Source organism: Octopus sinensis, linkage group LG2, assembly GCF_006345805.1.
Source record: "Octopus sinensis linkage group LG2, ASM634580v1, whole genome shotgun sequence".
NCBI classification, from domain to species: Eukaryota; Metazoa; Mollusca; class Cephalopoda; order Octopoda; family Octopodidae; genus Octopus; species Octopus sinensis.
Window position 1 is genome coordinate 155,925,811 of NC_042998.1, and position 13,984 is coordinate 155,939,794.

The window sequence follows — 13,984 nt, forward strand, 5'->3', positions numbered from 1 at the left end:
TGGTGAAGGGCGTCAGCAGTAGAATCTCCAGCTTGTTTTCAAGCAAAGAGATCTTCAATGCTGCCACCCTGTACTACATCCAGGCTCTGACTGCCTGTGTTTTTAAGGATAGCATTAGTTGCATTCCAAACCCTAGCCCCTCCAAGAGAAAGCGCCACCGGAAAGTACTGTGGTTCACTCTGCCATTCACTTAAAATAAGGATCAGAGTAGGTAGAATCTTCCTTAGTTTAAGTGATTAACACTTCCCCCGTACCAATAGATTCTACAAAATATTTAATAGACATAACTTGAGATTATCCTTTAGATGCGCACCTAGTGTAAAAACAACTTTAGTTGGTAGACTCAGACCTGAGACTGAAGCAGGATGCTCATGTATTACGTCTCTCTAGGATGTTGAATGAGGACTTATGGTTATTGTAGCAGGTTCTTAACGACTTTCCACTAATGCCCTTGGGCCCAGCAAAAAAGAGATTGACCAAGACACACACCAATGCACCCATGTACACATACACACACACACCCATAAGGAGGACACCCTGCATATAACTATCCCCCACCACATTCCCCCACAAATTGTACCACCACATATAAACAGACCCCCCCTCCACACATACACACACGTACATTACATACCACATTAATATATAAAAAAAACCCTTAGTTTTATCCCTTACAGAAAGAAAACAAAACATAGCGCTATATATATCTACACCCCCAGAAATATTTATACATATGACACTGCTACACATACCACACACTCCATCCCTGCAGAAGTACCACATTATTAACGCAAACTTTCTTCACTTCAAGATAATTCTTACCGACTGCACAACATACCTAACCAAGGGACATAACTCCCAGCCAAAGCCCCTGGACCTTTTTTCATTTCACCACCTTTTTACAGCAGACACTAACCAGGTGTACTAATCCACCTCTGACAGTGGAGAGCAGTTGTCATATTCCCTTCCAAGTCAGCTACTTCTGATGAGTGTATTTATATAATGGATTGTTACCTAACACTCCATTGTATTGTTTTGCATGAAACCGATTGGTAAGATCAGCCATGATGGATACTTAAAACTATAAAATTCGGATAATATATATATATATGTACATGTACACAAACTCTCTCTCACACACACACACGTTTGTATGTGTACCTGTGCATGTGCATGTATGTCTGTCCCCTACCACTGCTTGACAACCAATGTTGGCGTGTTCATGTCACTGTAACTTAGGTCAACAAAAGAGATCAACAGAGTAAGTACCAGGTTTAAAAAAAGTCCTGAGATTGATTTGTTTGACTAAAATTCTTCAAGGTGATGCTACAGTGTAATGACTGAATCAAGCAAAACGTATCTTGTGTATACATGTGGGTATGGAAAGATATAAATGAAAGACTGTTAAAGTGTTTTATGTTGGGCTGTTTTGCTTGTACTTGTCTCCATGTACTTGTCTGGTATGTATTAATATACACTGTGTTTAATTCTTTAACATTTAAACCAGTCTCATCAGGCCCAAATATTCTATCTCTCTTATACTCAAACCAGCCAAATCTGGCCTCTTACACTAACCCTACAATGTCATTATAATGTTGGTGGTGTTACAAAATAATTTACTGTCAGCTCTATGTAATTATATCTAACCATTTTCTGGTGTTTTACATGTTGATATGCTTTGATTCTTAATGAATCCTTATTACTGAATGGCATATATATATATATATATATATAATATATATATAGTATATATGTATGTACACACACACACATATATGCATATATATACATATACATATGTGTATGTTTGAGTGTGTAAACTGTGATCCTTTTCTGACCCAGTTGTATGGTTGTCCTAATACCAGCATATATTAAATGTGATTTCTTATGACAGTTTTCTGTAGGTAAATACTTTTTCTTACACCAACCCTAACTTGTATTCAGGTATTCCATGCTGAAATGCCAAATTTTAGGACAGTGCTTGTATTGAACATAAAGAAATATCACCATTCTACTCTGAAGCAGTGTCAGTGTGATGATACAGAAAGACAAACACACTCATATCATCATCATCATTGTTTAACGTCTATTTTCCATGCTGGCATGGGTTAGACAGTTTGATTGGGGACTGGCAAGCCAGGAGGCAGGACCAATCTGATCTGGCAATGTTTCTACAGCTAGATGCCCTTCCTAATACCAACCACTCCGAGAGTGTAGTGGATGCTTTTTACATGCCACCTGCATGGGAACCAGTAAGGCAACACTGGCATTGGCCACATTTGGAAGGTGCTTTTTACATTCCACCAGCATGGGGAGCCAATCAGGCAGCTCTGGCAGTGTCCCATGCATGAATGGTGCTTATTGCATGCCACCAGCACTGGTAATGGCCACATGCTCACTTATAAGAGGGGGTACCCAAAAGTAGTCAGAAATGTTCTTTTGGGACAAACGAGTTGTAGTTCAGGCATCAGTCTGCTGTTTGGCATTGTTGTGTGAAGTCGTACAGTCATGTGGTGCATCTTTGTATTATGTAACTCAGTTGATTAATAGCTTTAGAATAAAACGTACGCTTTTTTCTGTTTAAAAAAAGTTTGTATTTGCTCACTGATTAAATCTACACAAAGTTACATTATGAATATATGCAAAGGTGGTTGCAATCCTTTTTTAATTTTCATCAATTACATATAGAAAGCTGGCAACACTATGAATGATTCCAGAAGGAATCATCCTTGAATTCAGTGCAAGGTTCTTCTATCATCATCTACTTCTTAGGTTCAGTGTATGGAAGGAATCACATTGAACAACTTCCCAGATCCTCTTCTGAATGTTTGGTAGAGAGAAGAAATCTAGTTAGTCATTGTCTGTGAATAATTGACAATCCCTCGTTTCTTATATGAGTATCACCAGATGGAACCAACACCTTAGCTTTCCAAGGAGACTTGGTTCATTAATTTGCACCTTTAGCAAGCATGTTCCTTCAGAATTTTAAATTCCTGGTCATCAGGAAAATGCTGACTAGATTTTGTAACTAAGGGTTTGCAATCAATAGTAAGATTAGTAAACAGTAAAAGAAGAGGTTTGAAAACAGTAGAGACCACAGACTGAGTAGGTTTAGTCCTACTAAAGAAAATCTCAAAAGAAGAGTAGTGTTCAAGCAAGTTTTTTCCTAGGATGACATTGCAGCAAAGATCTGTAATAACAGATAATTTGAGAATTCTACACTTGCTTGACACATTCCAATAACCTTTGAAATAAGAGAGGTACTTGTCTCCAGGACATAGCCATTTTCTGGGTTTATCTTCCACTTGTGTTTATTAGTTCCTTGTTAATGAAGCTTTTTAAGCTTCCTATGTCCACTAATGACTAATATTCTTATGTAACCGGTGAGATAAAGCAAAAGAAAGTGCAACTATTGTGGATACCACTGAAGATATAGACTAAGGAGATCAACAAACTTTGTAGTAATGTCTCTTCTTAACAAAGTTGTTACATTGCTTATCCTTGGCATTTAAAGATAAATGCTGTTACTATTGAAGTATGATTTGAGAGTGTACAAGTAGTATGTTCCACTGAGTTTTCGGAGGATCAATCACAGCAGCACAAATTGAGAGAAGATGAACAAAAAAAGCAGAGTGCTTTTAAGCCATTTAAGAGCATATCTGCTCACATACAGTCTTAAGTCTCAAAGTTTTATTCTAAAGTTGTCTTATCTGGAAGGAAGAAAGGCTGTTAATAAAGCATTCCTTATTCTATCCTCACTGTATTATTCAGCAATTACTGGCTAATATATTTAATGTTTGTAAATATTGGTTTAGGGATTCATAAACTCTTGTCAACAAGTAGAATAAAACATGCAAAGCATATACTTCATTCTTTGGTTTGATATATATAACTGATGGAACATTTATAGCAGCATCATATGTAAACACACCATCATTACAGGGTGACCCCAAAAAAACAGAACCCATAAAAATTTTATTAAATCCTACAAAGGTCCAGTAAATTTCTTGATATTTGCTGGACTTCAGTTTGTGTACAATCATTCCCTTTGCATAAAAGTCATGTTCTTTTCAAAATATGCTCCAAATGGCATATGTAGCGCAAACACTTGCATACGTTGTGCAAAATTGTCAATTGCTCAAACACATTCCTCTTTGGGGATTTCCCTGATTTCTGCTGTGATTGCTGCCTTCAGTTCACCAATTGTTTGAGGGTTGTTCTGGTAAATATTATCCTTGAGATACCCCCACAGATAAAAATCTGGTGGGGTTCAAGTCTGGTGAATGCAGTGCCCACTCAACATCACACTTCCTGCTGATCAGTCTCTCCTGAAATCACTCTCTCAGCCAGGTTAGGGAGTCATTTAATGCATGGGGGATGGTCCCATCTTGCTGGAATCTCAATCTATCCCTCTGTGTTGTTTTATTCAAAGATTTGTGGGTTCTGTTTTTCTTTTTTTCAGGGGGGGGGGGTCACCCTGTTTGCAGGCATACTCATATGCTCTGTTGACTTTGCTGAGAAAAGTTTTCTAGCAACAGAACCACTGCCTTGGCACCATGCACTTCTTTGACTTCTTTGGGGTCAACATACAAATGTTTAGGACAGAGGTCACCAAGATGAAGTGATCAAAAGTTGACATAAATTAAGACCAATTTGCCTTTCTTGTGTTTTATTCATCATTAAATGAAATGCATCTTGTGTTTACTACCAGCTAAGGTTGGTATTTATATTGCTGAAAACATGGGAGGGTACTTCAGTTCTACAATGCAAGTTAATGCCTTTATAGAAAGCTGGGAAAGTTAAGATTGAAACACTTTTCAAAAAATGATAGGATGGTCACAGTTGGAATGTTTTTCTTGATACAAAATTTTTTTTAAAATTGTGAATCATATAATTTATATAAGCATAATTTTGAATAAACTTTGTAAAAGAGTGAAAAATGATAAAGTTATGGAAATGACATGTTTTTAACCTAATGCATGTCAACAATAAATTGGACGGCTTAGTTTTAAAAAAAGTTGATTTCATATGGTTAACTCCAATGAATTTCTGGTACTGGTACAATATCACATATCTTCTCTAATATTTGCTTTTCATCCACCTTAAGGAAGTATAAAATTTATTTAAAAAGTACTTCACAACTCTACATAAAAAAAAGTATGAAATTAAAAATTTGTTTTTAATCCACCTAAAAGGTATGAAATATTTTTTTTAATGTTATTTTCTTGAATGCCCAGGAGGCTCCCTGGAGGTAGCAGTTTCTGTTACCTAGGTGACCTAATTATCGGGGGAGGAAGATGCTCTGAAAGAATACTTGCTAGAATAAAAATAGGATGAATAAGTTCAGAGAAATATTACCTCTATGAGCAATAAAAGATTTTTCTGTGACTGAAAGGCAAATTGTATGATGCCTGTGTATGAACAATGCTACATGGTAGTGAGAGATGGGCATTAAACGCAGAGGTCATGCAAAGACTAGTATCCTCCATTGGATATATAATGTCAGTGTGCATGTATGACAAAGTGCTAATGTATTGAGAGAAAAATCTCAAGAGGAATCAACTGTTTGGTCATGTGATGCATATGGATGAGGATTTCTGCTTACAGAAATGTTGGGTGCTTAAAGTAGATGGAGCTTGTGGAAGAGAGAAACCTAGGAAGAAATGAAGTAGTGAAGGCAGATCTCAAGATGCTAAGCCTCATGGAAGAAATGACAAAGGGCCAAGAAAATTCTGTGGCTTGCTGTGCTTGAGATCCAGTCAACGAATAATTCTGTTAGTGCTTGTACATGCTGGGTTCTATCTATGTAGGGTAGTCATGTATCTTCCATGATAGAGGGACAAGACACTTGTGCTTATCGAGGGACATTATACTTTAACCTCTCCTCAACACCTGATATAAAACCACCTCTCCCATCTCTCAAATGCTCCCCTCACTTAGTCAGGGTGGTGTTTTTCTTTTTCTTTCCTTTTCTTGTTCTTTTCCTGCCTTGCAAGTTATTTGATAACTTCACTAGTACCGGTGGCAAGAAAAAAAACACCCAACAGACATTAAAGTGATTGGTGTAAAGAAGGGTATCTAATTAAATTTATTTTATCTACATTACATCTTTAAAAAATGGTTAAAAAGAAATGCATTTAAAATTTTCAAGAAGTGTAGCTGCAGTACTACAGCTTTCAGTTCTCTGCGGCAGATTGGTACATCTGCAACGTTTAAAATTCAGATCTTTCCCTTCATCTCTCCGAAGTCGATAAAACAAGGTACCAGTCAAGTACTGGAACAATTTCACCTCCACCCAGTTTCTAATCTGAATTCAGAAAAGAAAAATAAAAGCCGCAGGAAAACTTCAATAATATATAATTCTTTTTCCTTTTCATCGTTTTGAGATACTGAATAAAACGTAAATTTGTTTGCATTTGTAAGATACCACCAATATAAACTGTGTTGTTATTGCACACGTGTCTTGTATTGTCAATTAATGATTTAAATATTGTTTCATTATTATTATTTTATTTTTTACCGTGACTTTTGCCTAAGGAAAATTGTAACTCGTTTTCTTGATTTGTATTCGGTTTGCAGTTTTCATAAAAATAAATAAATTTTATGTCAATGTATATGACATTTAAAGCTGTTTTGAATAACTATTTTAGGTGGATGGAAAGCAGTGCTAGTGATGAGGTTTGAAACCATTAAACATCTTATTTACTTATTCAAGTTCTAAATCTTTTCCTTTTTCTTTACTGAAATATTCACGTGATAACTTACGATACCTTTCTCTTCACCACCAATGCTTTTTTTTTGCTTTTTTTACGGTAAGAATTTTCACCTTTTGACAGTTTCTTTATGGAATCTTTTCCACAATTTTCTTGCAACAATTATATTTCATTATTGTTATATTTAAATAATCATTTATTTTATTTGCTAGCACAACTATTTCTAGTTCACTATCAAGTGCTGCCAACAGTCCAAAAATTCACTTCATCGATTTTTTGTCTCCTCTAAACATCTGTGACGTAGCTATCTCGTCACAATGACGTCAACGCCTCTCTGTGTAAACCGTCGTCAGATTGTTACGAGCAGTATACTACTACTACCACTACTATTACTACCACCATTGCCACTGCCATCCCCTACCAATACCGTCATCATCATTATTATTATTTAACAATTCTTTTTCTAATCCATTTATGTATTTACTGAGCAAATGTGACTCAATCTATGAATTAGACACGATTCATAAGGGTGCAATTACATAAACAATCCCCCACGCTGTTATATTTGATTGCCAATCCGAGTGTTGTTTGATCTGGCATTCCAGCTCTGATCATTCTGTATTTTCTCAAAGCATGGCACACCAAGAACCACATAATCTAATGTGTCATTTTCTAAAACGATAGAGTATAAATTAAAATCGTGAACTGACAAATAGCAGTCCCCACTATCAAAATATCAGAGAAATTTTTGCACGTTCACTTTTTATGAATTATTTCTAGTTTAGGCACAAGGCTAGCAGTTTTGGCAAGGTGGGACTAGTCAGACACATAAGCCTAATTTTCTTGATGGGAAGTTTATTTTGTGGACCCTGGAGGGAGGAAAAGCCAAGTTGATTTCGGCGAGATTTGAACTGGGGACGCAACAAGCCAGAACGAATACTGTTTCTTTCAGCACTCTAGCAATTCTGCTAACTTGCCACTTTTTTTTTATTTGCGAGAAGACAAGATAGAGTTTACATTCATATATTTCTTTCTTTGCATTGGTATTGGACAAAGTTAAAAACCACCTTAACTTTATTAAACGTGGAAATATTACACATCTTTTAAATCCTTATAGTCCCTTCAACTAGCATGTGCCTGGTCCTTCGCCTATGGGGAAAATAAATTTGTAGGATATTTCAAACAGGTCAAACAACTGCGTCGATTTTATTTGTATGCTCGTCCTGCCTGTTAACCACGTAAGTGGTGAAAACGTTGCAAAACGTAAACATCATGCAGAACGATGAGTTTCTGGAATGATTGAATCAGCAACAGGAGAACAATTGTGATTCTAAATAGGAGGCATCTGGGGTCATGATGTAAATGATTTGTAGCAGTCATATAAAATATCTTCCAACCATGCAGAAGTTTAAGTCAACGACATTTAGATCATGGAAGTGAACAAGGGAAACGTAAACTACGAATTAAAGTGGCTTTAAGTACACATAAGTGCGGAATTGCTTATTACTGGAATCTGTTCATTTGTTCTATTAATTAAATAAAAAAATGTTATAAATGTCTTTTTTGTTTTTTAATTGGGGGCTGGTAATGGGAATAAATAACTTCCAGTAAGCTTTTCAAAGTTGTTTCCCTAGGATATACAAAAGCGCTTGAATCATTATTGGTGAGCAATAACATTACAGGTTTCCAACGAGCTAATCAATCGTGTGTGTCCGCCCTGGGTACGACATTAAACTGCATCAGGTGATGAGGCGACAACTCAGGAGAAGCGTGGAATTACCCCTTAATTACCATTATTTCCAGGTCTACTCTAACCTGGAATTGAAATACTTCTCAGGGTCCCATCAATAGGTTAAATAAATTTCCCAGTGATAGAGGAAACTCCTGCTATTTTTGACGAAGCCATGGAGTAGCCAACTTTTCTAGGAGAAAGATACTCTGACATAAAACTTGCTGTCAAAACAGCACCCGTCATCTTGCAATGCTTGTAACTGGAACCTACTATGACAACTGAGAGAGTGGCAAAAGTGCTGTATATGGCTTTCTCACTTAAATCCAGTGGCGTACAGATGTCTCACCATCATTTCATTTCTTGATCCATTTCGTATTTTATGAAGTCCTATGACGATGTATACGTGGCATGAAAAGCTATATCTGTGCATATGCAAGGATGAAAGTAAATCAGAACAATCAGTCTGAATGCAAGACAGCTGTCATCTGACAAAATGAGGCAATCATCATCATAATGTCTGTATGTAGTATATGTATGTCTCAGCCAAACCAAAGGTAACATGGTTGATAGAACAGTAAAGACTGAGAGACAGGCTGATAACCTGGAGGGAAGGTAGAGCTTTAATCAAATGGCTAGAAGGGTGGCTAGGCAACGTACACTTGGCTAAAGGTGAAACACAAAGGAAGAGGTTCGTGCATATCCTGCAACATGAGAGGGTCAATGGCATAAAAGGTTCTGGATTGCATGACAGTGTGTAAGAGACAATTGAAACATCATGAGTGAGAAGTGTATTCAGAATAATGAAAGTGTAGTGGGAAAGGTGTAGCAAAAGATGTTGAGGTAGCAGATGAAATAGGCATATGGATGACATCAAAATAAAACAATGGAAAAGCACAGGGTTATGGTTTAAATAATTTATTTAATTAACACTTGCATTTACTTGTATACACCAAAAAATACACTACCTGACATTACCAACTTGCTTCGAGTTGGGGAAGAAGAAAATAAACGGGAAATACAGTGTTGATGTGATGAGGGTTGATACAAAACCGGGCATGTTTTGTATCTGTATGTGCGTTGGTCATTCGGTGGTGTCTATGTTTTGCAACTGCTACTGTGTTGGGTCATTCATGCTGAATATGTAGTTCTATGTTGGCTGCTTGACTGGCGCAAGTTACTTACTGACTGTCTTGCCTGGTGATGGCTATCTGCAGTCCCTTGACGGATTGCGGTATTTATAATGGTCATGACAGCTAGAAGGACAGGCATACCACAGGAGTAATTTCTACTTATGTAGGTCGACTCCTGTCCACTTGAGCCTTAAATGACACGGCTCAAGTCGTGGGTCGAAGTGAAATCCATCCATCACTTTTTGACAGGACAAAGAAATTTCTTTCGCGCCTATTTAGTCAGTGGTGGATCAGAAGAGCGAGAATCCTTAGATTCAGCTTCGAATCTCAGCTCGGAAAAAGGAAGTGTTAGTTTTTACACAACCCACCTTCTGGTGAGAAAGCCATAGAGATCGAACGATACAGATGCGTGTGATATTGAAAATGTGTTTTTGTGTGTAATTCAGAAAAATTGATACAGTGTCATTTACAAACAAATGAATACATGTCAAAAACATGGGAAGTGAAAGAAATGAAGAAAAACGGTAAAGCAAAAAAGTCAACGTTCAGATTGGTGTGTGCAATATATGTTAGGCGATGTGTATATGCCTAGGCAGAAGCATAAATGTAATATGCTGGCGCGTTGAAAGAGATATGCAACTTCATTCATTATGCGACCCACTAGAGGTCTATTAGAGGTAAGTTGTCTTTCAGTGGCATGGCGAGCAAGAAATAGCACACGTTAAAATATGAGTGGTGCAAGTGTGGGATATTTTCCTTTTGAACGGCACTTTGTAACATAATTTCTAGGTAACTAAAAAGTTTTAAACTTCGTATACTGGTAGAATGTGTTTATAAAACATAATTTTCTCTTGGCTTTATTGAGAAAATTCTATATGTTGTAACATATTTCATCTTTAATTTCGAGCATTTCGGCAATTTTAACCAATCACTGACCTCCATTTAGGTAAATAACATTCTGTGCATAAAGAATACATCCCTCCTTTAAGAAGCAGATTGGGTTTATTTACATTTGTGAAGAAAAAAAGATACCCTTCCCCAACCCCTAACCCTAAATCTAAAATAGATTGAAATGCAATAGATCGATACTAGGGCCATAATTATGGGTGACATTTTTATTTGACACCGCTAGAAAACCCATTTTCCGTAGCGGTATCGTATGAAATTGTCACCCATAATTATAACCCTAGTATCGATCTATTGCATTTCAATCTATTTTAGATTTAGGGTTAGTTAGGGGTGGGGGAAGGGTAACTTTTTTCTTCACAAATGTAAATAAACCCAATCTGTTTCTTAAAGGAGGGACATATTCATTATGCACAGAATGTTATTTACCTAAATGGGGGTCAACGATTGGTTAAAATTGCCGAAATGCTCGAAATTAAAGACGAAATATGTTACAACATATAGAATTTTCTCAATAAAGCCAAGAAAAAATGATGTTTTATAAACACATTCTACCAGTATATGAAGTTTAAAAGTGTTTAGTTAACTAGAAATTGTGTTGAAAAGTGCCGTTCAAAAGGAAAAGATCCCAAGTGTGTGTAAGCATACAGGTGTGATGTAGGAGAGCAAAACATTTTAAAAACAAAGCAAAACATATGTACATGCAAGAAAATATAATTTTACAGAAAAGTGAAAATGTTCATGGAAAAAGTTAGTTGGTGAAATATTCAGTCAGTTCAATTAGCAGAACAATGTTCATAAAAGATGTTTTTCGTTGATATAGAAATTATTATTATTATTATTATTATTATTATTATTATTATTATTATTATACAAAATGTTCTTTGTTTTGTTTTTGTTTTATGCGGGTGATGCAGAGTCACTTGGGTTATGTATGTGTAAATTGTTCATAACCATAAGGAAAACAAATTGTTTTTATTTGTTGATGTGAACATTGTGGACGTTTCAACTGAGAAAACGGGTTGGTAAAGAGTTTGTACCTACTCGAAAGACTCGAACAAATCTTACGGGCATTCGAATTGTCCTCCCCGATTTGGTGTGCCGGGGTTGTGCAGAATCTGAGGTGTTTGCGATGGCTGAAGCTGAAGTTGTTGAGTCCGTTTGAGGAACGGTGGAATCTGAAAGTAAGTCCTCTGTCCTCTTCGATTAATGCTTTTTTAAGCGATCACCAGAGACAGTCTTTCGTTTTCCTCCGATGTCGAAGACGAAATACTTTGGTTCTTTTTGGATTACTTTGTAGGGCCCGGAATATGGTGGCCGAAGTTGTGAAGGTATTCCATCATTTCTAACGAAAACATGCGTCCAAGCATTGATGTCCTTTGGGACATGTGAAGCGACGTTCTGTTGTCTGGGGCCTGCAGGGGACAAATGCGACATAGATGTCCGTAAGCGGTGAACATATTTTGCTGGGTCCGGAAAGTCTTGTGATGAAACAGGGTCGATCATTTGCTCGGGTAAAGCGAGTGCCGTGTCATAGACTAGTTCAGCCGGAGTATGTCCAACTCCCTCCTTAACCGTGGATCGAATACCAAGGAGGACGAGAGGGAAATATTCCAACTAGATGGAGCAGTCTGGATATGCTTTTATAGTCGGCGGTGAAAGCGTTCGACCATGGTATTTGCTGCGCGGTGGTAAGCTGTTGTGCGGGTGTGTTTACATCCGAGGAGACGAGTCAGCTCGGTGAAAAGGTGAGAATCGAACTGACGTCCTCTGTCGGTTGTGATCGTCGTGGGTGTGCCGAAACACGAAACCCAATGAAACTAGCGTTTTGGCGACAGTTTCTGCAGAAGTGTCCGATAGGGGAAAAGCTTCCGGCCAGCGAGAAAATCTGTCAACACAGGTGAGCAGGTGAGTACAATTGTTGGAAGGAGGCAAGGGTCCAACGATGTCGATATGCATGTGTTGAAAACGTGCATCTGGAGTTACAAAGGAACCGATGGGAGATTTAATGTGATCCTAGCCCAATCACAGGTGTCCTTGTTGATGTTGGGCCACGCGAAACGGGTTTTGTGTGACGCGGACACCAGGAAGTGCTAGGGAATGCAAAGCAGATAAAACGGCACGTATGGACGTTCATGACCGGTGGAGGTGTTGCACTAAATACAGTACCGAAGTCTCGGCTGGTTTTAAGCACTTGGAGAAGAAGGATACAGGTTGCCAAATATCGCCAGTGAGTTGTTGCAGTACACCCCCAAATCCGGAATCGGACGCATCAACTAGTACACACAGTGGGGCGTCTGGTTTGGGATACACTAGCATGGTAGCGTTAGATAACGCTGTTTTCAAGGCAGCGAAAGAGACAAGTTGTTCTTCACTCAAGGCAATGTTTGTATTTTTGCATTTTCGCTGTCGCCGCAAATCTGTGAGCGGTTGGGCTGTCTCTGCACAGTGGAGTAAAATCTCCAGTATAAATTTACCAAGCCAAGAAATTTCCGCAATTTGCAAAGAGATTTGGGTGCTAGAAAATCCACGATGGTTTTGACTTTCTCGGGAAGTGGACGACGATGTGCCCGAGAAAATGAAGGGGCGCAACTCCGAACGAACACTTGCTGGGGTTGATAACAACACCGTATTCGCGCAGGCGTAGGAATAGCAGGTGGAACTTGTGAAAAAGGGGAGACTAAGGAAGATATGAGATGACTTGAATATGCTGCATCTCAGAGAGGAGATGACAAAGGACTAAAACAATTTTTGATATGCAATGCTGAACTCAAATGTAGCACCTAAAGGTTGCAATGTTTGTAACTTGCTAGGCCTATATTTATTCTCTTTCACCTTACAGTCTTGGTCCCTCTCTCATCTAACAATTGCTCAACTCCTTCCTCAACCTTATCACTCATAACTTTCCATCTCGCATTTCTCATTTCCCTACCTTCTGTGTTGATTGCATCATTTTCATCACTCAGTCCTCTTATCTTTTAGCAGACTCATATATAAGTGATTGCATAAGGCCACCATCATTCCCTCTTCTCCCATCCAATACACGCTAACTACAATGTGCTGTGCTGCCAGCCAGTACTTTCTCTCCTCTGAACTACCATATTGTCACCTCTTATGTTTTCTCTATTTTTCTCATATGTTTATGAATAAAAACTAATATTTATGAATATGCTTGATGTGACTGCATCTCTTCTAAGGCAACGTATTAGAGAAAATCAAGACCTTGTAGGAAGAAGTATGTACATATGGATATTAGTATACTTGAATTTAGTGATTTTGAAAAGAGAGAAGCAGAGAAGTGCCTCTGTGAAAAGTTATTAAATGTGAAGAATGCATGGGAAAAAGAAGGTCTTCCCTACATGGATCAGAAGAACCAGCCATATTCTGGCAAGAAAAGCCCCTAGGCAGTCATTAGGAATTACAGCTGGTATGTTTAAAATACCTGGTGGTGTAGGAAACTGCATAGTTACCCATATGGGCAGTTAGATTGTACAGGAAGGTGT

At 37.8% G+C, this 13,984-nt stretch overlaps 1 protein-coding gene across 3 annotated transcripts in view; it reads left to right on the top strand.

Annotated features, from left to right (window-relative positions):
- Positions 1-13,984, top strand: part of LOC115228662 (early growth response protein 1-B) — a 101,355-nt gene that overhangs the window by 6,823 nt on the left and 80,548 nt on the right. The window contains exon 1 of one of the 3 annotated variants that reach the window (XM_036500334.1): positions 1,025-1,052. The exons of 1 other annotated variant lie outside the window; for it this stretch is intronic. In XM_036500334.1, coding sequence (XP_036356227.1) covers positions 1,040-1,052 — 13 coding nt within the window. In that variant the 5' untranslated portion in view covers positions 1,025-1,039. Of the gene's footprint in view, positions 1-1,024; positions 1,053-10,235; positions 10,253-13,984 lie in introns of those variants that run through there. One more of the 3 variants, XM_036500341.1, reaches the window with a different exon arrangement.